General features: G+C 44.6%; 2 protein-coding genes across 4 annotated transcripts; both read left to right on the forward strand.

Moving 5' to 3' along the window:
• The first annotated feature begins 1,311 nt into the window (after positions 1 to 1,311).
• Positions 1,312 to 13,892, forward strand: LOC115151693 (acyl-coenzyme A thioesterase 9, mitochondrial). Of its 2 annotated transcripts, XM_029695846.1 has the most exons (16): positions 1,312 to 1,476; positions 7,286 to 7,380; positions 7,569 to 7,595; positions 8,254 to 8,299; positions 8,446 to 8,616; positions 8,700 to 8,737; positions 9,052 to 9,135; positions 9,307 to 9,410; positions 9,487 to 9,560; positions 9,667 to 9,734; positions 9,807 to 9,918; positions 10,350 to 10,440; positions 10,527 to 10,612; positions 12,503 to 12,590; positions 12,687 to 12,837; positions 13,249 to 13,892. In XM_029695846.1, exons 1-16 carry the CDS (start codon positions 1,463 to 1,465, stop codon positions 13,305 to 13,307), a joined length of 1,308 nt encoding a protein of 435 aa, XP_029551706.1. In that variant the 5' UTR covers positions 1,312 to 1,462; the 3' UTR covers positions 13,308 to 13,892. The 2 variants fall into 2 exon arrangements, with proteins under 2 accessions (XP_029551706.1, XP_029551716.1); XM_029695856.1 differs by lacking the exon at positions 7,569 to 7,595.
• Positions 13,893 to 17,740: 3,848 nt separating this feature from the next.
• LOC115151704 (pyruvate dehydrogenase E1 component subunit alpha, mitochondrial) lies at positions 17,741 to 23,715 on the forward strand. Of its 2 annotated transcripts, XM_029695868.1 has the most exons (12): positions 17,742 to 17,902; positions 19,422 to 19,442; positions 20,003 to 20,071; positions 20,207 to 20,380; positions 20,505 to 20,631; positions 20,850 to 20,941; positions 21,012 to 21,104; positions 21,175 to 21,330; positions 21,399 to 21,470; positions 22,001 to 22,068; positions 22,463 to 22,571; positions 22,716 to 23,715. In XM_029695868.1, exons 1-12 carry the CDS (start codon positions 17,840 to 17,842, stop codon positions 22,878 to 22,880), a joined length of 1,209 nt encoding a protein of 402 aa, XP_029551728.1. In that variant the 5' UTR covers positions 17,742 to 17,839; the 3' UTR covers positions 22,881 to 23,715. The 2 variants fall into 2 exon arrangements, with proteins under 2 accessions (XP_029551736.1, XP_029551728.1); XM_029695876.1 differs by lacking the exon at positions 19,422 to 19,442 and having other exon boundaries at positions 17,741 to 17,902; positions 22,716 to 22,880.
• Positions 23,716 to 24,377: the final 662 nt, after the last annotated feature.

Below are 24,377 nucleotides of genomic sequence, written 5' to 3' on the forward strand. Positions count from 1 at the left end.
CAGTCCTCCATAGGAATGAATGGAATTCTACAGTATTTCAATTAAATGTTTCAAGGACAAAATGACATATATTTAATTATGTTTGTTGTTGTAGTGGGTATAATAAATAATAAAGAGAGTCCCATATGTAATATGCATATGTGTAAACATACTGAATTATAATTGGATGCATTTTACCGCCGTATCATACTGTGCTATGATTGGTTAAGACCACCCAGATGGTGAGGTCATGGTCAGTTGATCGTGGTTGGAGATAAGTGAACATGCAAGTTGTAGCTAGCTAATAAAGAGCTACGTTAAGAAATATCCTGTAGTACTGCATTTTATTATTTTGTACAAAGCGTGCAAAACAAGACACCACACTCTATATAAAAACTCGTAGTAATTTATTGGGTAAATCACCAACGTTTCGGCATCACTGCCTTTTTCAGGGTTATTGTAGTGGGGACAGTAACATTAGTACTCTCAAAAAATACATCGATTCTTTCTTTTTTTAAAATTTGTTATTTTTATGTTTAGCTCACATAATTTAAAATCATGCATTAAAGTGTAATAGAACAAACGTGTCAAAAACTAACGTAGACATTAATAAAGTGATTTCTGTAGCTTCCAAGATATTGGCTGTAAGGTGGCTTCGATACAGCGCCCCCTGTCAGTCATCCAGGGTTTTTACACGTCATTCGTCACGACTACCCCATCACAACCCAAAATATCAGCTTATTGTACTCCATTGTTTGTTAATAACAATTGTTAACAAAGATGTTTGAGAAGTTAGCTGAATTTGCTAAATACCGAAATACAACTCCAAAACAGGGGGACAGATGAATCTACAGCAGTGTAACTGGTGGGACACGGCTTTGCAGGGAAATCCTTATTGGATGTACAAGCTTTGCTGTTGTTGTAACAATTCAACAGTTAGTTCACCTCTAAACTAAAGTTTGAAGATCAATTTATTGTCAAAGAGTATAAGCATATTTTTATGTGAGTGTAATTGAAGAGTTTATTTCCAAAACGCTTTTATCCTAAATGATTGCATAGCTTATGGGTACCTTCATGTGTGTGTGTGTGTAAAATATTACTGTTCTCAGATTTTTGTATTCATAGATTTTATTGAAATGTGTTTTTTTGTTAACAATTGTTAACAAACATAGCCTCAATGTTTAAAACAAAATAAAACATATCTTTACTGGTCAGTCCTTGCATCCATAGCTCTGTCTATGAATTTGAGAGTGAATTGATTAGCGCTTTTACACCATGCATTATATCCGCAAAATAATTGCGCAATTATTTTTAGTAGTACGGTACGTACAGGCAAGGGCAAACGTCCACAGGGAAACGTCTACAATTTCAGTGCTGTCACTCTTTGTAAAAGTAGATTATTCTGTACCCCCGTTTTGGAGTTGTATTTCAGCATTTAGCAAATTCAGCTAACTTCTCAAATATCTTCAAATAGCGCACGGAAATGCTGTCACCGAGGTGAGTGTGTGAGTGTAGAAGAGCTAGCTAAACCAGTCGATTTCATAGAAATGGTAAAGCTAGTTAGCTAACGTTAGTTTGCTAATGTAGTAGCGTTAGCTAGCTCAAAGGCATTTCTTCGTAAAAAGAAAATCACCATGAGCTCTAACGTGAAGTTTAAAGGAGCGTATCAAAATTGGTGTAAAATGAACGCTTAGTATATTTTGGAAAAATTAAGGCATATTTGAATTTTCCAACCATTTTTCATCCCAAGAATGTGTAATAAGCAAAGGCTTTGATTTCTGGTCAAACAGATGGAAAGGAGGTCTTAGAAAATATCTATTAAAAAAGTCAAAAGGTATTAGAAATACATCAAAAAACAATGTTGTAAAGACCCCGGCCAACTAATATCAACATTTGTATTACGTTTTTCAGAAATCATTTTATAGGTAATGAACAGTTAAAATCATGTTTTTTGTGAAATTTGATTATATTTGGATGAAACCAGATAATAGTATGATGACCAAAGTATGAAAAATGATTGTTGCTTCTACATTGATAAAGTTTGATCATAAAGTTATTGCTTCCCTCCCTCATGTTAAACACTTGGATTTAGGAGCCTGGATCATTAAGGGAATAGGATTTAGGAGCCTGGATCATTAAGGATCATTAAGGGAATAGGATTCAGGAGCCTGGATCATTAAGGATCATTAAGGGAATAGGGTGACATACTGTTATGTTCAGCTCATAGTGTCTCCTGTTACTGTCCTCTCTTCCACTGACATACTGTTATGTTCAGCTCATAGTGTCTCCTTCCACTGACATACTGTTATGTTCAGCTCATAGTGTCTCCTGTTACTGTCCTCTCTTCCACTGACATACTGTTATGTTCAGCTCATAGTGTCTCCTGCTACTGTCCTCTCTTCCACTGACATATTGTTATGTTCAGCTCATAGTGTCTCCTGTTACTGTCCTCTCTTCCACTGACATACTGTTATGTTCAGCTCATAGTGTCTCCTGTTACTGTCCTCTCTTCCACTGACATATTGTTATGTTCAGCTCATAGTGTCTCCTTCCACTGACATACTGTTATGTTCAGCTCATAGTGTCTCCTGTTACTGTCCTCTCTTCCACTGACATACTGTTATGTTCAGCTCATAGTGTCTCCTGCTACTGTCCTCTCTTCCACTGACATATTGTTATGTTCAGCTCATAGTGTCTCCTGTTACTGTCCTCTCTTCCACTGACATATTGTTATGTTCAGCTCATAGTGTCTCCTTCCACTGACATACTGTTATGTTCAGCTCATAGTGTCTCCTGCTACTGTCCTCTCTTCCACTGACATATTGTTATGTTCAGCTCATAGTGTCTCCTGTTACTGTCCTCTCTTCCACTGACATATTGTTATGTTCAGCTCATAGTGTCTCCTTCCACTGACATACTGTTATGTTCAGCTCATAGTGTCTCCTGCTACTGTCCTCTCTTCCACTGACATATTGTTATGTTCAGCTCATAGTGTCTCCTGTTACTGTCCTCTCTTCCACTGACATATTGTTATGTTCAGCTCATAGTGTCTCCTTCCACTGACATACTGTTATGTTCAGCTCATAGTGTCTCCTGTTACTGTCCTCTCTTCCACTGACATATTGTTATGTTCAGCTCATAGTGTCTCCTTCCACTGACATACTGTTATGTTCAGCTCATAGTGTCTCCTGTTACTGTCCTCTCTTCCACTGACATATTGTTATGTTCAGCTCATAGTGTCTCCTTCCACTGACATACTGTTATGTTCAGCTCATAGTGTCTCCTGTTACTGTCCTCTCTTCCACTGACATACTGTTATGTTCAGCTCATAGTGTCTCCTTCCACTGACATACTGTTATGTTCAGCTCATAGTGTCTCCTTCCACTGACATACTGTTATGTTCAGCTCATAGTGTCTCCTGCTACTGTCCTCTCTTCCACTGACATACTGTTATGTTCAGCTCATAGTGTCTCCTGTTACTGTCCTCTCTTCCACTGACATATTGTTATGTTCAGCTCATAGTGTCTCCTTCCACTGACATACTGTTATGTTCAGCTCATAGTGTCTCCTGTTACTGTCCTCTCTTCCACTGACATATTGTTATGTTCAGCTCATAGTGTCTCCTTCCACTGACATATTGTTATGTTCAGCTCATAGTGTCTCCTGTTACTGTCCTCTCTTCCACTGTTCCAGTGTAAAAACAGTCCAGACAACCCCTTCCTCTCTCTCTCCCTGTCTCTCTTCTCTCTCTCTCCAGCTAATGTCACCTCTCCTGGCTCTTACTGATATCCCCCATGACCAGTACAGTATTGTTAAGTGCAGTACAGTAGAGAAGTAGAGTATAGCTCAGTACAATACTGTACTGTAGAGTTTAGTACAGTAGAGCACACTAAAGTACAGTGCAGTATAATTTACTATATTGTATTGTAATGTGCTGAATCAAATCAATTCATATCAACAGATGTCCCAAAGTGCTTATACAGAAATCCAGCCTAAAGCAATGCAGATGTAGAAGCACGGCAGGGTTGGAAAAACTCCCTAGAAAGGCGTTATTACTGCCACTTTTAGTGAGTTTGTTACACATCCACAGGATAGGGAGCCATTTATTATGTTCAACATAGGAAGGCCAAGCACAGGAAGTAGCTCTTTCAGTAGTAGGCAGCTGGAAGGCTTAGAGGCCATGACAATTTTCGTGAATGTGTTGAGAGATACAGGATTAAATAACTTGAGTGACCTTAGGTCCTGGCAGTTCTGTGCAGACTCAGGACAACTGCGTTTTGGAGTAATATGCAGATTCAAAGACGAATCTGTCATTTGCTTTCTAATGATCATGATATTTTCATTGAAGAAGTTCATAAATGGGGTGGCAGGTAGCCTAATGGTTAGAGCGTTGGGCCAGTAACCGAAAGCTTGCTGGATCGAATCCCCGAGCTGACAAGGTAAAAATTAGAGGTAAATCGGCCGATTAAAAAAAAAAAATAAATAAATAAATAATATATATATATATATATATATTCATCACTGCTGAAGTGAAGACCAAGTTAGCTTGGTGACAGTATCAAAAATACATTTAGGATTGTTTTTTTCTCTCAATTAGGTTGGAAAAGTAGGCCGATCGAGCGGCAGTGAGGGCTCTCCGATATTGCATATTCTGACTAGCTTGGAAAGTCGGAAGGCTTCCAGTTTGGTAGAGCGCCATTTCCGTTCCAATTTTCAGGAACCTTGCTTCAGGGCTCGGGTATTTTCTGTATACAAGGGAGCTGTCAACTGTGTTTATTTTCAGCAAACTTAACATGTGTAAATATTTGTATGAACATAACGAGATTCAACAACTGAGACATAAACTGAACAATTTCCACAGACGTGTGACTAACATAAATGGAATAATATGTCCCTGAATAAAGGGGGGGTCAAAATCAAAAGTAACAGTCAGTATCTGGTGTGGCCACCAGCTGCATTAAGTACGGCAATGCATCTCCTCCTCGTGGATTGCACCAGATTTGCCAGTTCTTGCTGTGAGATGTTACCCCATTCTTCCACCAAGGCACCTGCAAGTTCCTGGACATTTCTGGGGGGAATGGCCCTAGCCCTCACCCTCCGATCCAACAGGTCCCAGATGTGCTCAATGGGATTGAGATCCGGGCTCTTCGCTTGCCATGGCAGAACACTTACATTCCTGTCTTGCAGGAAATCCCGCACAGAACGAGCAGTATGGCTGGTGGCATTGTCATGCTGGAGGGTCATGTCAGGATGAGCCTGCAGGAATGGTACCACATGAGGGAGGAGGATGTCTTCCCTGTAACACATAGCGTTGAGATTTCCTGCAATGACAACAAGCTCAGTCCGATGATGCTGTGACACACCACCCCAGACCATGACGGACCCTCCACCTCCAAATCGATCCCACTCCAGAGTACAGGCCTCGGTGCAACCCTCATTCCTTCGACGATAAACGCGAATCCGACCATCACCCCTGGTGAGACAAAACCACGACTCGTCATTGTAGAGCACTTTTTGCCAGTCCTGTCTGGTCCAGCGACGGTGGGTTTGTGCCCATAGGCGACGTTGTTGCCGGTAGTGTCTGGTGAGGACCTGCCTTACAACAGGCCTACAAGCCCTTGGTCCAGCCTCTCAGCCTATTACAGACAGTGTGAGCACTGATGGAGGGATTGTGCGTTCCTGGTGTAACTCGGTTAGTTGTTGTTGCCATCCTGTACCTGTCCCGCAGGTGTGATGTTCGGATGTACCGATCCTGTGCAGGTGTTACACGTGGTCTGCCACGATCCTGTCTTAGGCATCTCACAGTACCGACATTGCAATTTATTGCCCTGGCCACATCTGCAGTCCTCATGCCTCCTTGCAGCATGCCTAAGGCATGTTTACACAGATGAGCAGGGACCCTGAACATCTTTCTTTTGGTGTTTTTCAGAGTCAGTAGAAAGGCCTCTTTAGTGTCCTAAGTTTTCATAACTGACGTTAATTGCCTACCGTCTGTAAGCTGTTAGTGTTTTAACGACCGTTCCACAGGTGAATGTTCATTAGTTGTTTATGGTTCATTGAACAAGCATGGTAAATAGTGTTTAAATCCTTTACATTGAAGATCTGTGAAGTTATTTGGACTTTTACGAATTATCTTTGAAAGACAGGGTCCTGAAAAAGAGAGGTTTCTTTTTTTGCTGAGTTTAGATCCAGGGTATGACTGTGGCATGGCGTAGGTCTGGAGAAATGTTGTACAAAACCCACTGAGTCGATGATGGCTCCGAAAGCCTTTTGGAGTGCATCTGTGGTCTTTTCCATGTGAATATTGAAGTCACCAAAAATGTGAATATTATTCGCCATGACTACAAGGTCCGATAGGAATTCAGAGACAGTGAGGAACGCTGTATATGGCCCAGGATGCCTGTAAACAGTAGCTATAAAAAGTTATTGAGTATGCTGCATAGATTTTATGACTAGAAGCTCAAAAGACGAAAACGCAATAAAAAATAAAAGGGTAAATTGAAGTTTGCTGTTGTAAATGTTAGCAACACCTTTGCGGGATGTGCGAGGATATGGTCACCAATGTAACCAGGAGGAGAGGCCTCTTAACACAGTAAATAAATCAGGCTTGAGCCATGTTTCAGTCAATCACATCAAGGTTATGATCAGTGATTAGGTCATTGACTATGACTGCCTTGGAAGTGAGGGATCTAACATGAAGTAGTTATATTTTGGGATGTGAGATATTATCACAATCTCTTTCAATAATGACAGGAATGGAGGTCTTTACTCCAGTGAGATTGCTAAGGCGAACACCGCCATGTTTAGTTCAGCCCGACCTAGATCAAAGCACAGACACGGTCTCAGCGGGAAAGCTGAGCTGACTACACTGACAGTACTAGTGGCAGACTCCACTTAGCTTGCAGGCTGGCAGAGTCCTGTCTATGTTGATAGATAAGAGGAGAGCACCCCTCCAGCTTGGATGGAGTCCGTCACTCCTCAGCAGGCAGGGCTTGGTCCTGTTTGTGGGGGAGTCCCAGAAAGAGAGCCAGTTATCTACAAATTCTATATTTTGGTAGGGACAGAAAACACTCTTCAACCAGTGATTGAATTGTGAACTCTACTGTACTGAAGTCCACTGTGCTGTTCTGTAATGTGCTGTCCAAACTCAGTGGGCTACGTGCCAGGGATTTGACTGACATCTGGGATTCCCATACACGTTTATTAATAGGTTCACATGATGGATCTGTAGTAATTGGAACTTTGAGTTTGAATGTTGTGGGCTTGTTGTGTTGACATGTCAGTGTTTCTTCCTTCCATTCCACAGGTTCCGGTTCCTAAGGTCGGTGGCGTCCCTGACAACCAGGACGTTCTCCCGGGGGCCTGTGTCTTTGCAAGGGAAGGCCCCGGACATGTCTGAGGGTAAGGCCATATACAACTGACTGATTAAGTATTTATATATTGATTTGTTGATTGATTAACTGACTCACTGTTATGAACTTAATTTATACTACTCTTGGGGTATGATGACAAGACTAGAGGACATTGAGACTCCATCTAGTCTCCTGACCTCTAACCCATTACTTGTTTTGTGTCTCCACTCTCTACAGGAAATGCTCACTTGCTAATGTCCAATGGTGTGTTGGTAACCAACCCTGAATCCTAATTGTATAAAACACTTCCTTAATTCAGTCTAAATTCAACTTAATCCTGCCTGGATGTATTTTAGCTCATCGTCTCTCAAACACACTGCCTTGAACGCTCTCTTTCTCTATCCAGTACCCTGTGGTCTGTTGAGCTGGTTGTACAGCCTTGTTTCTCTCTTCCATTTCTGACAGACTGAACTGTGAATGCACCCCTGGCCTGTGGCAGTGGCGGGCACCTTTTATCGATGCTGCTGTACCCTATTCTATAGTATACAGACCTGTCTTGGTCATCTCTCTCTCTCTCAAGTGTCTTGTTTCATATCGTCTCAACATTATGACATCACAGCGACGCCAAACCAATAGGCAAATCTCAAATGACACCTTATTACCTTGTCAGTGCACTAGTGATTTCTCCCCATTGCGCGTACACCCTCGAGCTGCAGCACAAAGCCACTCAGTGACTCATGTGCTAGCTGGAACAACAGTTGAGCTGATATTGTGTATCCTACCCAGACCTCACTAGTACTCTGTAGCTTGCTGCTGTCATTCTGTCTGAGATCATATGATTCCCATTGCACATTCTGTTCTGAGCACAGAATCTCACACACACACACACTGAGAGCTGATCAACTGTGTGGTTGTTTTTCAGTGCGCAACAGGCTGAGAGAGATTGTGGGAGCGTCCACTAACTGGAGGTACAGTAACAGAACCAGTAAAGCTACTTTGTATTGAGATATTGATACCATGACAGGAAGGCCTGTGTTTACTTGTTATAGTTGTGTATGACCTTGTTAAACTCAGCTCATTCCTGATGTATCTCTCGCTATCTCCCATCCTGTAGAGACCACCAGCAGGCGTTAGCTGACCGTTTGTCATTGTCCAATCAGCTGGCTGGTTCTCAGGATGAGCTTCCTGTCCGCAGGATGAAGGACAGCTACATAGAGGCCCACCTTCCCCTGGGCACAGACCCTACCCTTAGAGAGAAATACCTCAACTACCTCAAAGGTGTCAGGTAACACATACACACACACACACATTCTTCTTACACACACACACACTTCCTTCCCCCCTCACAGTCTGCTGTCTCTATTCCAGGTTTGGCCGTATCCTGGAGGATCTGGACAGTCTAGCAGGTATGACCATATGACAATTTCTTTATTTTAATTTTATTTGAACCTTTATTAAACTAGGCAAGTCAGTTAAGAACAAATTCTTATTTACAATGACGGCCTAGGAACAGTGGGTTAACTGCCTTGTTCAGGGGCAGAACGACTGATTTTACCTTGTCAGCTCTGGGATTCGATCTAGCAACCTTTCGGTTATTGGCCCAACGCTCTAACCACTAGGCTACCTGCCAACATCATCACCTCGACAACACACTGGTACATGGTAATACACCGGTATTACTATTCACTCTCTCTCTCTTTGTCTCTCTCTCCCCCATCAGTGTTGATCTGTTACTCTCACACCCATAACAAGGCACTTCAGAGATCTCCTCTGTCCATCGTCACTGCCCTGGTGGACAAGATAGGTATGACACCCAGCAGTCCTGGTACAGCACCAGGGTGTACCGTATAGACCAGTGCAGGGTTTCTCAAATCTAATCCAGGGACACTTTTTCCTAGTGTCATTGAATATATATCGTTTGTTACTGTTGCAATTTGGTAGTTGTGGCTTATTTCCCCTGTATGTGATGTCACAGACATGAGGAAACAAATCATCCACCCTGACTGTGACATCAAGTTCACTGGTCACGTGACCTGGGTGGGGAAGACCTCCATTGAAGCCAAGATGCACATGTCTCAGGTATACACGCGCGCGCACACACATAGTAATATACTAATGTCCACAATAGTGATGTTATTTCTGTGTGTATGTACAGTACCACGGTGGGGCCTACACTCCAGTTCTGGATGCTACTTTTGTTATGGTGGCCAGAGACCCTGAGAACAAGAGGTATACAACATCCATCCAATCATCCATCCATTCAACCAACCAACCAACCACAGTATCCATCCATGACTGATGTCTCTATTGCTCTGTCGGTTTCTGTGTCTCTCAGGGCAGCGTTTGTTAACCCTCTGAAGCCAGAGGGAATTGAGGAGGAGAAACTGTTTCAGCAGGGAGAGAGTAAGACACACTACATCCCTATGTGTATATATTACTGTGTTTGTGTTATTTACTGTGTGTGTGTCCCTCCAGTCAATAAGACGCGTCGTATAGAGCTGAGTACAGCGTCTCTACTAAAGGTGGCCCCTACTGCTGAGGAGAGGAAGATCGTACACAGCCTGTTCCTCAACACCCTGGACAGCAAGTACGACACAAACACACAAATATACACACACACACACACGTCAAATATTTGTTTTTACGTAAACAATGAGCAACTAAACTTCCATAGTGTATCATTAAATCACACTGATCACAATGACTACAGTCATATTTTGTCATATCAAATTGTTGTCACATTGATGCTCCCATTAAAATGAGATAAAAGTTAACTTAAGGTAGTAATAATCTTAATTGACTTCGCACCCATTGTACAAACACATATAACACATAAAAATCTACAAGAGCAAACTTGCTGAATCATAGGCTGTACGAAATATTATGGATTTTTTTTGTTGCTTCACTGTCAAATGACAAGTGTTACCTTATTAAATGATGCGAACACTCATCATAAAATCCAGTACAAGCATTTTGTGAGTGTGTGGTAATGGTGTCTGTCTGTGTGTTGTCTTGTAGGACAGTAAGTTTCCGTAGCAGAGTTCTGCCTCCTAACTCCGTATGGATGGAGGACGCCAAAGTCAAAGGACTGGAGATCTGCCATCCACAGGTTAGAGAGCGAGAAAGGGAAGGAGGGAGAGATATTTATAACTCGAAACATTTCTCATTTGTGCTGACTAAGATGTGTGTTTTCAGGAGAGGAACATCTTTAACAGGATCTTTGGAGGGTTTCTGATGAGGAAAGCTTACGAGCTGGGCTGGGCTAACGCATGTGTCTACGGGTGAGTGAGCGAATATGTTCCCAGCAAACCGAGAACATTCCCAGTTACAGTGTGACATTATGACATGTACCCTAAACACACCTTATGTCTGGATTTAATTCAAATCATTCTGCAGAAATATTACAGGAATGTTCTGTTAGTGTTGATGAAGATGTTATTTAAAACACCCATAACATCAAACAAGGAACATTCCCACAAGACTCAGTTATAGTGCAATGTTTTGACATGCATCATTGTCCCAATAACGTTCCCTGAACATTCACAGAACCAATTTGAGAGTTTGCTGGGTTGTGTGGAAGGGTACAAATGAGAAGATCTATGTTTGTATCAGTCCATCACGTACAGTGCATTCAGGAAAGTATTCAGACCGCTTCCCTTTTTCCACATTTTGTTACGTTACTGCCTTTTTCTACAATGGATTACATTTTTTTCCCTCATCAATCTACACACAATACCACATAATGACAAAGCAGAAACAGGTTTTTAGAATTTTTTGCAAATGTATTAAACAAAAAAACAGATACTTTATTTACATAAGTATTCAGACCCTTTGCTATGAGAAATTGAGCTCAGGTGCATGCTGTTTCCATTGATCATACCACTCGGGGCTCCCGAGTGGCGCAGCAGTCTAAGGCACTGCATCTCAGTGCTAGAGGCGTCACTACAGACCCTGGTTCGATCCTGAGCTGTATTGCAACCGGCCGTGATCGGGAGTCCCATAGGACGGCGCACAATTGGCCCAGAGTCGTCTGGGTTAGGGGAGGGTTTGGCCGGGGTAGGCCGTCACTGTAAAATAAGAATTTGTTCTTAACTGACTTGCCTAGATAAATAAAGGTTAAAGAATTATAATTAAAAAGGGCATTGGTCAGGGAGGTGACCAAAACCCTGATGGTCACTCTAACAGAGCTCCAGAGTTCCTCTGTGGAGATGGGAGAACCTTCCAGAAGGACAACCATCTCTGCAGTACCAATCAGTCGTTTATGGTAGAGTGGCCAGACGGAAGCAACTCCTCAGTAAAAGGTACATGACAGCCCGCTTGGAGTTTGCCAAAAGGCACCTAAAGGACTCACAGACCATGAGAAACAAGATTCTCTTTGGCCTGAATGCTAAGCGTCACATCTGGAGGAAACCTGGCACCATCCCTACGGTAAAGCATTGTGGTGGCAGCGTCATGCTGTGGGGATGTTTTTCAGCGGCATGGACTGGGAGACTAGTCGGGATGGAAGGAAAGCTGAACAGAGCAAAGTACAGAGAGATCTTTGATGAAAACCTGTTCCAGAGCACTCAGGAACTCAGACTGGGGCGAAGGTTCACCGTCCAACAGGACAACGACCCTAAGCACACAGCCAAGACAACGCAGGAGTGGCTTCGGGACAAGTCTCTGAATGTCCTTGAGTGGCCCAGCCAGAGCCCGGACTTGAACCCGATCGAACATCTCTGGAGAGACCTGAAAATAGTTGTGCAGCGACGCTCCCCATCCAACCTGACAGAGCTTGAGAGGATCTGCAAAGAAGAATGGGAGAAACTTCCCAAAAACAGGTGTGCCAAGCTTGTAGCATCATACCCAAGAAGACTCAAGGCTGTAATCGCTGCCAAAGGTTCTAAAACAAAGTACTGAGTAAAGGGTCTGAATACTTATGTAAATGTAATATTACCATTTTTTTAAATTTTTTTAATACATTTGCAAAAATGTATAAAAGCCTGTATTTGCTTTGACATTATGGGGTATTGTGTTTAGATTGATGAGGGGGGGAAAAACAATTTAATACATTTTAGAATAAGGCTGTAACGTAGCAAAATGTGGAAAAAGTCAAGGGGTCTGAATACTTTCCGAATGCCCTGTACACCTGCGCATCCTCATTGTGTGTGTGTTCTCTCGCTCTGCTCCAGGGGGTGTCGGCCTAACCTGGTTGCCGTGGACGATATCCTCTTCCGGAAGCCAGTAGAGATTGGCTCCCTACTCCTGCTCTCATCACAGGTTTGTGTGTGGGTGTGCGCATGCAAGCATGTGCATTTGTGTGTTATATGATCTGCTCCAATTTCAGTGCTGACACATCCCTCTCTTTGTCTCCAGGTGTGTTACACAGAGGGAAAGTACATCCAGGTCAGAGTTCATACAGAGGTTCTTGACCCCCTGACCCGGCAGCACAACACCACTAATGTCTTCCACTTCACCTTCGTCACAGACAAAGACGTCCCCAACATAGTGCCACAGAGCTACGGCGGTATGACCTCTAAGCCCTGACCTTTTAACTCTAACCCTAACATATGCTGCATTTAAGTAATGTCGGCAACTCAGGACCTCCGAGTTAAGATGAACGTTATTTATGTAGAGCTTCCTATTGGTTGATTCGGATACTTCCCTTGTGGGAAACGCGGGTTTGTTTCTATTACGAGTAAGCAAGTTGGAAATGTCAGTTTGAGTTTCCGACATGACGTGAACTCAGCAATAATACCACAGAGCTACCGAGGTATGACCTCTAACCTCTGACCTTTAAACTCTAACATTGCATCACAGCGCTACGGAGGTACTGTTACTGGAACATTTGTGCCAACAGAAAGAGATTAAAGTTATTGTAATGTTTTTACTGTAGATTCCACAGATTCTAACATTGGTCGTATGTGTCTATCTCCAGAGTCCATGTTGTACCTGGATGGAAAGAGACACTTTAACCAGACCCTGGAGTCTCAGTGAGACGTGATGAACACTGACGAACCCTGACCCAACACAACAACTACCTGCTAAAGCCTTAGTGTCCAGCCACCGCACCCGCCCTCCTTACCGTACTGTGTGTGTGTGTGTGTGTGTGTGTGTGTGTGTGTGTGTGTGTGTGTGTGTGTGTGTGTGTGTGTGTGTGTGTGTGTGTGTGTCTATTTGCATAACAAGGTATCTATTAATTTGCTTACCCCTATGTACCAAATATATATATATTTATAAACTGGGTGGTTTGAGCCCTGAATGCTGATTGGCTGACAGCCGTGGTATATCAGACCGTATACCATGGGTATGACAAAACATTTAGTTTTACTGCTCTAATTATGCTGGTATCCAGTTACTGCGCGATGCGTCGTACCTAAGAACAGTCCTTAGCCGTGGTATATTGGCCATATACCACGCCCCCTTATGCCTTATTGCTTAAATATATGCATGATGTCTGTCTGGTAAAGGTCTGTTTGGTGGTTGATTCTTCTGGAGTCTGTTTACGTTCTGAGATCCTGGTTTGGGAACACAGATGTCAATAGTGCTATCAATTCTTTTCTACATATCTTCTACATAAAATCAAATGAAATGTTATTTGTCACATGCGCCGAATACAACAGGTGTAGACCTTACCGTGAAATGCTTACTTACAAGCCCTTCACCAACAACGCAGTTTTAAGAAAAATAAGAGTCAAGAAAAATATTGATTAAATAAAATAAAATAAAAGAGAAACAATAAAAGAACAATAACGAGGCTGTAAACAGGGGTACCGGTACCTAGTCAATGTGGAGGCTGTATACAGGGATACCGGTACCGAGTCAATGTGGAGGCTGTATACAGGGGTACCGGTACCGAGTCAATGTGGAGGCTGTATACAGGGGTACCGGTACCGAGTCAATGTGGAGGCTGTATACAGGGGTACCGGTACCGAGTCAATGTGGAGGCTGTATACAGGGGTACCGGTACCGAGTCAATGTGGAGGCTGTATACAGGGGTACCGGTACCGAGTCAATGTGGAGGCTGTATACAGGGGTACCGGTACCGAGTCAATGTGGAGGCTGTATACAGGGGTACCGGTACCGAGTCAATGTGGAGGCTGTATACAGGGGTACCGGTACCGAGTCAATGTGGAGGCTGTATACAGGGGTACCGGTACCGAGTCAATGTGGAGGCTGTATACAGCGGTACCGGTACCGAGTCAATGTGGAGGCTGTATCATGCGAGTACCCAATGTGGAGGCTGTATACAGGGGTACCGGTACCGAGTCAATGTGGAGGCTGTAAACAGGGGTACCGGTACCGAGTCAATGTGGAGGCTGTATACAGCGGTACCGGTACCGAGTCAATGTGGAGGCTGTATACAGGGGTACCGGTACCGAGTCAATGTGCGGGGACACCGGTTAGTCGAGGTAATTAAGGTAATATATACATGTAGGTAGGGGTAAAGTGACTATGCAGAGATAATAAACAGCGAGTAGCAGCAGTGTAAAACAAAAGGATGGGGGATCAATGAAAATAGTCTGGGTAGCCATTTGATTAGCATGATTACATCAACAGGATTTTATATTTTGTCAAAATGTTATTCATGCTACACGGTCTTACAGCTTTAAAACGCACAAACTTGTTTTTCACAGATACTCATCACAGGTCTTATTTTTATATATTTTATTTTATATAATCTTCATCTGTGTACACTAGAGTGAGTGAATGGGTGTGTATGGGTTATTTAAGGGAAAGGGGCATCTTTGCTCGATTCGATCAAAGTGATGTAATAAATGAACACATATTTGCAATAAATATTTATCCTTCATTGTGATTCACGTGTATCCATCCGTCTTTTACTCATGTTCAGCTATCAACAATTCAAGGAAGGAAGCTGTTGTTAGTGTCCATACACACGTTAAAAGTCAACTCGACTGAGCAAATAAGAGTTTTATTTTCTTCAAGTGTTGAGTTGTTGAGTTGGCTAAAGTCTGTTCAGAGTGCAGCGTTCCAGAATGTTCAGATAGAAATGTATTGTGTAGAACAGATATGATTGCCAGTCATGTAGAATAGGACATCATGTTGGCTCTATTCATTACATTTCTATCTTATGTTCTGAACATTTAACTTCATTGAACAAATCTCTCTGGTAGACTGTCATTCACATCAGGTGGTCTAAAGACTGGATTATAATTCCCCTGGATCTGGGATGATCTAGGGGGTGAGTCACAAACATCAGTCTCTCCCGGAAAAGATCAATAGATATATAGATATTACATTCATTGAAGCTGCAAGCAGCATTCCAAGGTCATCCTAGTACAAGCCCGGAGCCCCACAATGCTCTGTTTACGGTCCCGTATAGGGTTCTGACTGGGGAATACATCTACGACCAGAAGTTACTTTTTTTGTAGCAGGTTAGGAGACTGAGGTTAAGGTTAGCTAAATTACTCTCCTAACCTGTATGAAAAGTAACTACCAGTCGTAGCTGTACTCTATCTACTCACAACCCTTGCAAAGCATATTGTACTGTCCTTATGTACATAATGTTTACAGTCCAGAAGTTACAGCCTTAAAGTGTGCTATAGCGCCATCAACTGGTCTGGAAATGCCATCTTTGTTTACAATAATGGTAGGGTTTCTGCACCTTCAATGCTAGGACCTCTAATTAAAATATGAAATTGATGAATTGTATAAACTGTGATGTGATTATGCTGACAAAAGAGAGGAGTTTGATCGCTATCTTGTGGTTTTAAAAGGAAGTTACAAGAAAAAACATGAGAAAGGTGATTCATCCTAACCTACTTGACCATATGAACTGGCAATTTGGGTTGACAGTAATTGGTTAATCAACAGCTGAGACTATATCTGACTGGTTGGTCAGCTGTTGAGTGTCACTCTTACTGGGTGTTGGGGTTGTCCTGGGGTTGCTCCTGCTTTGGCCACCGGGCTTTCAAGGCCTCCTCGGGGTTGATCTGATTGAATAAAACATCCCTCTGTTAGTATTGGTACAGGACTGATTAGTCATATCACATGGTATGATCCAGCTGGACACAAAAGGACAGAGAGATACATAAACACACACTGGGGTAAACACTGCCCTCCTGTGTAGTCTGTGTGTGCCGAGTGCCCAACGCAGGGTCTCGTCTACAGAACATTCTACTGGGATGGTTATTCAGGGAAACCTGTCTCCGAACGCCTACTCTGTCTATGATGAACAGACCCCTGGAGAAGAGGAGGAGGATTGGTAGAGGAGATGAGGGTAGAGGCACATGTCATTTGTTCATGTTTTTGTGTGGGAATTGGTTGAGGATGTGTATCCTGTCTGAGTGTGTGTCCCAGGTCTTCCATGTAGACTCTGTAGTCCTTGGCAACCTGGTGAGTGATGTCAGAGAGAAGAGGGATTCTTATTGGTCCCAGCCCACCCTACTTCCTGAGTTTGATTATGTTGACATCAATCAACCAATGAAATTGTATTTGTATAGTGGGATTAGGGGTCAGGAGTTAGAATTTGTAGCAGGCCAGGTTTGTGAACTGGGAGTCTGTAGAGCAGGTGACCACCTCGGCCCCGATGGCACTGAACTCTTCCACACACTCACTGAATGCTATCACCTCAGTGGGACAGACAAACGTATTGCAGGACACACACTTTTACTGAACAGTATAGGGATAGGGAATTCTTGAAGGACCATTACACAACTTTCATTTAAAAAAATCTGTGTCTCTGACTCCATCTCTAAGAGATGAGCTGAAACCAGATAGATTGAAGTACTCACAAGTCCAGGAATAGTCAGACAGGTTGAACTGTTTAAACCGTTCATCAACCCAGCCTGTCTGGAGTAATTATGGTTATGTACCTGGGTCAAGGGCACATCGACATATTTTTCACCTAGTCAGCTCAGGGATGTGTACCAGCGACCTTTCGGTGCCCAACACTCTTAACCGCTAGGCTACCTGCTGCCTTACATACTCTATGTAGGCATATGTAGTCTAATTTATACTGTGCACAGGTGAGACCGAGATCAGGTGAATGGCAGGTCGGACTCACTCTTGCCTTTTCAGGTGCAGGGAACGACCGGGGACAGATGGGCAATGGTCCTTCTAGCTGCCCGACGATTCAGCAGAGTTACAGAAGTAGAACATCTGTGAATAAACTATTTTCTTCTGATGACAGAGAAAGTTCCTGGGTAGCTACCGAGACTGACAGCAGCTGGACATTATACATTTTTCAAATACCGGCAGAGCAGTGAAAACGTTAGAACATTTAAGGATACAGCCAGGCAATAACTGAAATAGATTTCAAGCACTTTTAGAATAAGCCTAAATATTGAACGATGAGAATGCGGGGGAACTTCTGTACAGGCATGCACCTGTAGTTTATAATCTTTATAATCATCATGTAATTTCCTTTTGTATTGACCAACCCCGGGATAGTTGTAGTTGGCCAACCGACCCAGCACAAGAAGTGTCAGCTGATCTGTGTTGTCGGCGTTAATCTGTTAATTAGGGCTGCTGTTCTGTACTGGTAGAGCAGGGTGTCCAGTAGCATGCAAAATATGTTGACCCTCATCTCGAACGTGTTCCGACTGGGCAACGCCAGCAAGAATGTGGTACGTGGTCTACTGACAAGCTGCGTGCCGCTGTCCATGATGCTGAAGCTAACTAGGTGATTTCGCACTGAGATAGCAAGCTAGCTAGCCAGACTTGCCGGATGAGAGGTTGGTAGTAGCTTCAGTCCCAGCTAGCAGTGCTGACCTTGTAGGCCTGGTAACATGGTCAGTCAGTACGAACTCAACAACACAACAACCAAATCGATGTACTGTCGCTGTCTACTGCGGGTATTGTTTATATGAGTTGTTACATACATTGACAGCCTGTCTATGCGTGCTCTATTCTGCCAGATTAATTTTAACAAATATGTGTAGGATGTAACGGGATACCAGAGTACTGCAATACTCTTCTATGTATTTCCTATAAGTTCACACTTATAAAGAACAGGGTAAAAGGCAATAAGAACATTTTAAAAACTGTGGCTGTAGTTCGCGTTTATCTTGGCGCTGTCCATGGTGCTTAGTGTTTTTTGCGCGGGTATAAGGGCACAACAAGGGATTTCCGCATCCTACTTAAATGTGTCATTGTACCTGCGGCGTCTACAAGTTTGCCGCACGGTGGCGCTGAAAGGATGGTGTGTAGGCTAGTGATGGTTGGGGCTATTTGTGTGCTAATCTCTTGGTTGTCTGCCTCTGGTCTATAGATTTTCCTCTGTAATGTTCTCTGTGAACTTCAGCACACCCCCTCAGCCGCATTCTCTCACCATAAACTCATCAGCACACCTTTCATGGTCAAAGATATTAGGCCCTAGAGGCTATATGAGTTTTTGCACAAGTTCCCCTAGTGTTTTAAAGATTAATTACAGACACCACTCACTTTCTCCTCTCTCTCCCAATGACTCCTTTTCCCCTCACTCTATCACCCTCTCTCTCCCCCCACCCCCCTTCTCTCTCGCTCTCCCCCTTCTCTCTCGCTCTCCCCCTTCTCTCTCCCCCACCCCCCTTCTCTCTCCCCCACCCCCCTTCTCTCTCGCTCTCCCCCTTCTCTCCCCCACCCCCCTTCTCTCTCGCTCTCCCCCTTCTCTCTCCCCCACCCCCCTTCTCTCTCGCTCTCCCCCCTTCTCTCCCCCCACCCCCTTCTCTCTCGCTCTCCCCCTTCTCTCTCGCTCTCCCCCTTCTCTCGCGCTTCCCCCCTTCCTCCTCTCGGCTCTCCCTCACTCCCCCTTCTCTCTCGCTCTCCACCCCCTTCTCTCTCTTCTCTCTCGCTCTCCCCCCTTCTCTCTCGCTCTCCCCCCTTCTCTCGCTCTCCCCCCTTTCTCCTCTCGCTCTCCCCCCCCCTTCTCTCTCGCTCTCCCCCCTTCTCTCTCGCTCTCCCCCCCTTCTCTCTCGCTCTCCCCCCTTCTCTCTCGCTCTCCCCCCTTCTCTCTCGCTCTCCCCCCTTCTCTCTCGCTCTCCCCCCTTCTCTCTCGCTCTCCCCCCTTCTTCCTCGCTCTCCCCCCTTCTCTCTCGCTCTCCCCCTTCTCTCTCGCTCTCCCCCTTCTCTCTCGCTCTCCCCCTTCTCTCCCTGGCTTTTTTGTAGGGAGCCCAAACGGTGTCAGAGGTAAGGAGCTCATAGCTCTGCTGTACAGCCTGTCCTGATTTAGCCTGTCAGACCATGAACACAAAACAGCTCATATAGAAAACAGCCTGTGTGTGTACTGGTAGAGGCCCTGCCTCTCTTTGGTCCACTGTGGTAGATAGTGATAGTGATCGTTCTGACTACAGATTAGTCTGCTTTGTCCAGACCCTCTGCTCCTCCCTATTAGGGCAGCTGTCAGACTCCTCTGGCCGTGCTCTGGTCTGATTGGATGGTTCCTCTGTTCCCCAGCTGCTAAGTGGTCTGTCCTAATATGTCAATATAACCTCACCGCCTGTCCCAGCAACACCCCGACAACCACCAATAACACTAGTTAGTACCAGAGCACCCAGACCTAGTTAGTATCTGACTGGCTGGCACTAACAGAGAAACCTGAACCTCAAACAGCCACGTTCCTTCTGCAGTATTCCCAGTCCTCCTTTCACACTGTGGGTGGATTTAGCCTGGGGAGGAGGGTGGCTGGCTATTGGACTTGTATTTCCTGTGTGTGTATTGCTCTCTCGTGTCATTCTCTCTCTCTGCAGGGGGCCAGGATGGTGGCGTCCACACGCTCCTTCGCTGACTTCACCCCACAGGCCAGCTTTGACATCAAGGTGAGTCCACATACACTTTTAGCACGCCCTGCTGAACGAGCCCTAGATATGACAAGGGAACTTCCTTCTTAAAACTGTTATCTGATTGGTTGGTTGAGCTGTCTGTCTCCCTCCCTTCCCTGTTGTTTCCAATAGAAGTGTGAGCTGCACCGTCTGGAGGAGGGCCCCTCTGAGACGGCGGTGTTGACCAGAGAACAGGGCCTCCAGTACTACAGGACTATGCAGACCATAAGACGCATGGAGCTGAAGGCTGACCAGCTGTACAAGCAGAAGATCATCAGAGGCTTCTGTCACCTCTACGACGGACAGGTCACAACACACACACACACACACACACACATTAGATTAGCATATAAACACACACTCTCAGGGACACGAGAACATACACACGCTCCCCGCCCCTCACTCCTAGCTGCTGTTGGTGGTGTTACAGGAGGCGTGTGCGATGGGTATCGAGGCGGGCATCAACCCAACAGACCACCTGATCACAGCGTACCGCGCCCACGGCTACACCTTCACAAGGGGCGTGTCTGTCAGAGAGATCTTGGCTGAACTCACAGGTGGGATACACCTAGACACTAATCTGAGGTCAGATCTCTATTTCCCCCTAATGGTTACAGTCAGGATTTAAGGAAGATAAACTGATCTTAGATCTCTGCAACTTCTACCTGAAATAGATCTCTACTCTCTCTCTATTTTCTTCTGTCTCCTTTCTTTCTTTCTTTCTTTCTCTCTCATTCTCTCTCTCATTCTGTCTGTCTGTCTCTCTCTCGCTCAGGTCGTAGAGGGGGTGTGGCCAAGGGTAAAGGTGGTTCTATGCACATGTACGCTAAACACTTCTATGGAGGGAACGGAATCGTGGGGGCTCAGGTAACTATCTGAACAGTTCACTTACACACACACCCATGCATTCTCACTGTGTGTTTGTGTGTGTCTACAGGTTCCATTAGGGGCAGGTGTGGCACTAGCCTGTCAGTACCAAGGCAACAACCAGGTGTGCGTGGCGCTGTACGGAGACGGAGCAGCCAATCAGGTGAGGTCTATCTAACGGTTACAATGAAGTTATTAAATCATCAACATTGTCTCTTCTCTTGTCCAATCAGGGCCAGATCTTTGAGTCGTTCAACATGGCAGCTCTGTGGAAGCTGCCGTGTATCTTCATCTGTGAGAACAACAAGTTTGGCATGGGGACGTCTATAGAGAGATCCTCTGCTAGCACGGAGTACTTCAAGAGAGGAGACTATATACCTGGAATCAAGGTAGGACACACACACACAGTCAGTGAGTGTATCTTTGCTATATTAACGCCTCTGTCCCTGTGGTGTAGGTGGATGGCATGGACGTTCTGTGTGTGAGGGAGGCCATCAAGTTTGCTGCAGACTACTGCAGAGCTGGGAAGGTGAGCTATACTGGCTTGTAGAGCTGGAAAAGATGAATTCTGCTTGGGGCAGAGATTAAAAAGTTATAACTGATTTAACCACTTATGGTGCTCCTGGTGTGCTACAGGGCCGAAGAGCATAGATATAGAGACATCAGGTCATCTTTGGAGACAGGTTATTGACTTGGCGGTGCAACTGTAGCTAGAAAAATAGTGTAGACGCAACTGCTTACTAACTGTGAACAATTTTAGCTGGCTAGCTAATCATCAGCTAACTGTGGGACAAAACAATGAAGTTATTTACCATTAATTAGCCACCTCAAATGTCTTTGCTAGCAAACGCCATGCGGTTTCCAAAACTGCAAGGGACAGACCATATATCAGTTCTATATCTTTGCTGCAAGTAACATCACCAGTAATGTTAACTTTTTGATGATTTATGAAGTCTCCACTTTCCAAGTGTGTAGAATTCCCTGATCAGGCCATTCAGCAGTGTCATAGCAGCAGTGGTTAGCATTTTGAGTCTCCTGGCTTTGAAACCTCTCTGCCAGGGTCCTATTGTGATGGAGCTGGAGACCTACCGTTACCATGGACACAGCATGAGTGACCCCGGGGTTAGGTGAGATGTGATCTCTGACCCCTGACCCTGTGACCGTCACCTGACCCCCGGTTTCTCTTCACCCCCTCACTCCTCACCACACCTCTCTCCTTTTTCTCTCTCTCCCTCACACTCTTTCTCTCTCTCTTGCCCTCAACCTTGTGTAGCCGCTCTACTTCACTCTCCAATGTAGCCTGTCCTGTAGGCTCACCCAGTGTCGTCCAGTGTTGGTTTGGGACGTGCCTAATAACACTCTACCATCGCTTCCATTCCAGGGCGCGCTAGCTCTCTCTTGCTCTATCGCTCTCTCTGTGTGTGTGTTTCTCTCTCTCTCTCGTCAACGAAGGGCTGGAGCCGAACCCTGCCAATGTCTAACTCCTCTTCTTCTTCCTGTGTGTGATGTAATGTCCTGTAGCTACCGTTCACGTGAGGAAATCCAGGAAGTGCGCAGTAAGAGTGACCCCATAACCATGCTGAAGGAGCGTATGCTGTCCAACAACATGGCTTCTGTGGAGGAGATCAAGGTACTCACACCTTCACCGACAAACAAACATACAGATAGACAGACACACACACACATATACACACAAACATACAGACACAGGTGGTCCAATTCACTTTTTCTTTCCTTCTTCCTTCTTTATTACCTCCTTCCTCCCTACCATTAGGAGATAGATGTAGAGATCAGGAAGGTGATCGAGGACGCGGCCCAGTTTGCGATCTCTGACCCTGAGCCGCCATTGGACGAGCTCTGCAACCACATCTTCGCCAACAATCCACCCATGGAGGTCCGTGGGACCAACCCCTGGGTCAAACTGAAGTCTGTCAGCTAGACACACACACATGGACCAAACTACTGTATAGTCTATCAGCTACACATCCCTTCCTACCCTCTGCAACCAACCCCTGGGTGACAGTCTACTCCTCCTGTCCTCCGTCTCCCTTCTCTTATTCCCTCATGAATTGTCTCTACATGCACTATAAGGAGAAGGTGATGACCCTGTAGGTCAGAGTTCAGTCTGTAGCAGCAATCCAAACCAGTCTGTCACCTCTGACGTCACTGGTATTTATTGATACTGTATAGAGTATATTATGTAGTTTTATATTGATGTATTCTCCTGACACTGAGGGACCACCTGTCTGTAGATTGGAGGTGAATGGCTTAGGGCAGGCTTTTGTTCCAGCCTAGCACTAACACACCTGATTCAATCAGTCATCAAGACATTGATTAGCTGGATCTGGTGTGTTCATGCTGGTACTTAATAAGCTTGCACACCCTATAAGTCTCTAGTACCAGGGTTGGCTACCCCTGGATAAGGGAGTGTGTGTGGGGATGGTTCTAGGTTAAACCAAGTTCATCTCCCTGTAAGGTTTGACTGTTAGTATGTATTACCTCTGACCCAGATGTTATTGTAGCACCGTAGCACTTTGACTAGATAAATAAACTAACGAGATGCCATTATGTCATCATTGAAAAAGGGACCATCAATGGTGGTCTATTTCTCTCTTCCTCACCTTCTCTAACTTCCTCCCTGGCATCCATCCATCCTTCTTTCCGTGAGGAGCGGATACTGATCCAAGCACTAACAGAAGAACTGAAAAACTCAACGATTGTAATACGGTTTGTTGTGATTTGACTGAAGCAATAAAGTTTGCCAGAGACTGTGTGATATGTTAGTTGTTTGTGTCTGATAACACTGCAGAGTTCTGTGTGCAGACAGCTAATAATGTACCATACCTCATGAGATTAGCTTCTCAGATGGAGCTATCTTGCTTCCACCTATCCAGTTCACTTTACATCCATAAATCTAAGACATCATCTACCAGCAGATGTCACCACAGCGCTAGAAGTCCACGCCCAGACAGTACAGCTGTATCTGAGGAGAGAAGACAGAGATGAATGTTCTGTCACCAAGTTCAGTCTGGCAGTTCAGTATAAATATCTTTGGGTTGTAATTATACTGTTCCTGCCGATGATTCGCCTATCTACATCATATAATTATTATAGCCTTGTCTATATCATATATCATTTAACACACAACCTGCAGCATATTTCAGTTCATCGCCTGAATAGCTCCGTATTGATCTAATATTCTGCACTCTGACTGTGGGCTCTTCATGTTTACGGAACCATTAGCTACAACGCACCACCTTCACCAAATAATAAAGTCTCTCTTCTCACCCGGTGTCTCATGTGACCAGCCCGGCTAGACTGTAAATCCTAGAGCAAGCCCCCTCACCTGCCTGTGTCCGGCTCGGAAGAGGTGTCCCGTCGTCCCGGTATATGAGGGCCCCGCCCCCAAACATGACGCAGCGTGACTCGTCATTCT

This window comes from Salmo trutta, chromosome 2 (genome assembly GCF_901001165.1).
Source record: "Salmo trutta chromosome 2, fSalTru1.1, whole genome shotgun sequence".
Classification (NCBI taxonomy): domain Eukaryota; kingdom Metazoa; phylum Chordata; class Actinopteri; order Salmoniformes; family Salmonidae; genus Salmo; species Salmo trutta.

Excerpts from the sequence above, each read along its gene's own strand:
- LOC115151693 (XM_029695846.1), top strand. Across the intron at positions 8,617-8,699 it reads AACTACCTCAAAGGTGTCAG|GTTTGGCCGTATCCTGGAGG; the intron begins GTAACACATACA and ends TCTCTATTCCAG. Across the intron at positions 9,919-10,349 it reads CTCAACACCCTGGACAGCAA|GACAGTAAGTTTCCGTAGCA; the intron begins GTACGACACAAA and ends GTTGTCTTGTAG.
- LOC115151704 (XM_029695868.1), top strand. The coding sequence starts at position 17,840 with ATGCAAAATATGTTGACCCTCATCTCGAACGTGTTCCGACTGGGCAAC. Across the intron at positions 17,903-19,421 it reads GCAACGCCAGCAAGAATGTG|GGAGCCCAAACGGTGTCAGA; the intron begins GTACGTGGTCTA and ends GCTTTTTTGTAG. Across the intron at positions 19,443-20,002 it reads GAGCCCAAACGGTGTCAGAG|GGGGCCAGGATGGTGGCGTC; the intron begins GTAAGGAGCTCA and ends CTCTCTCTGCAG.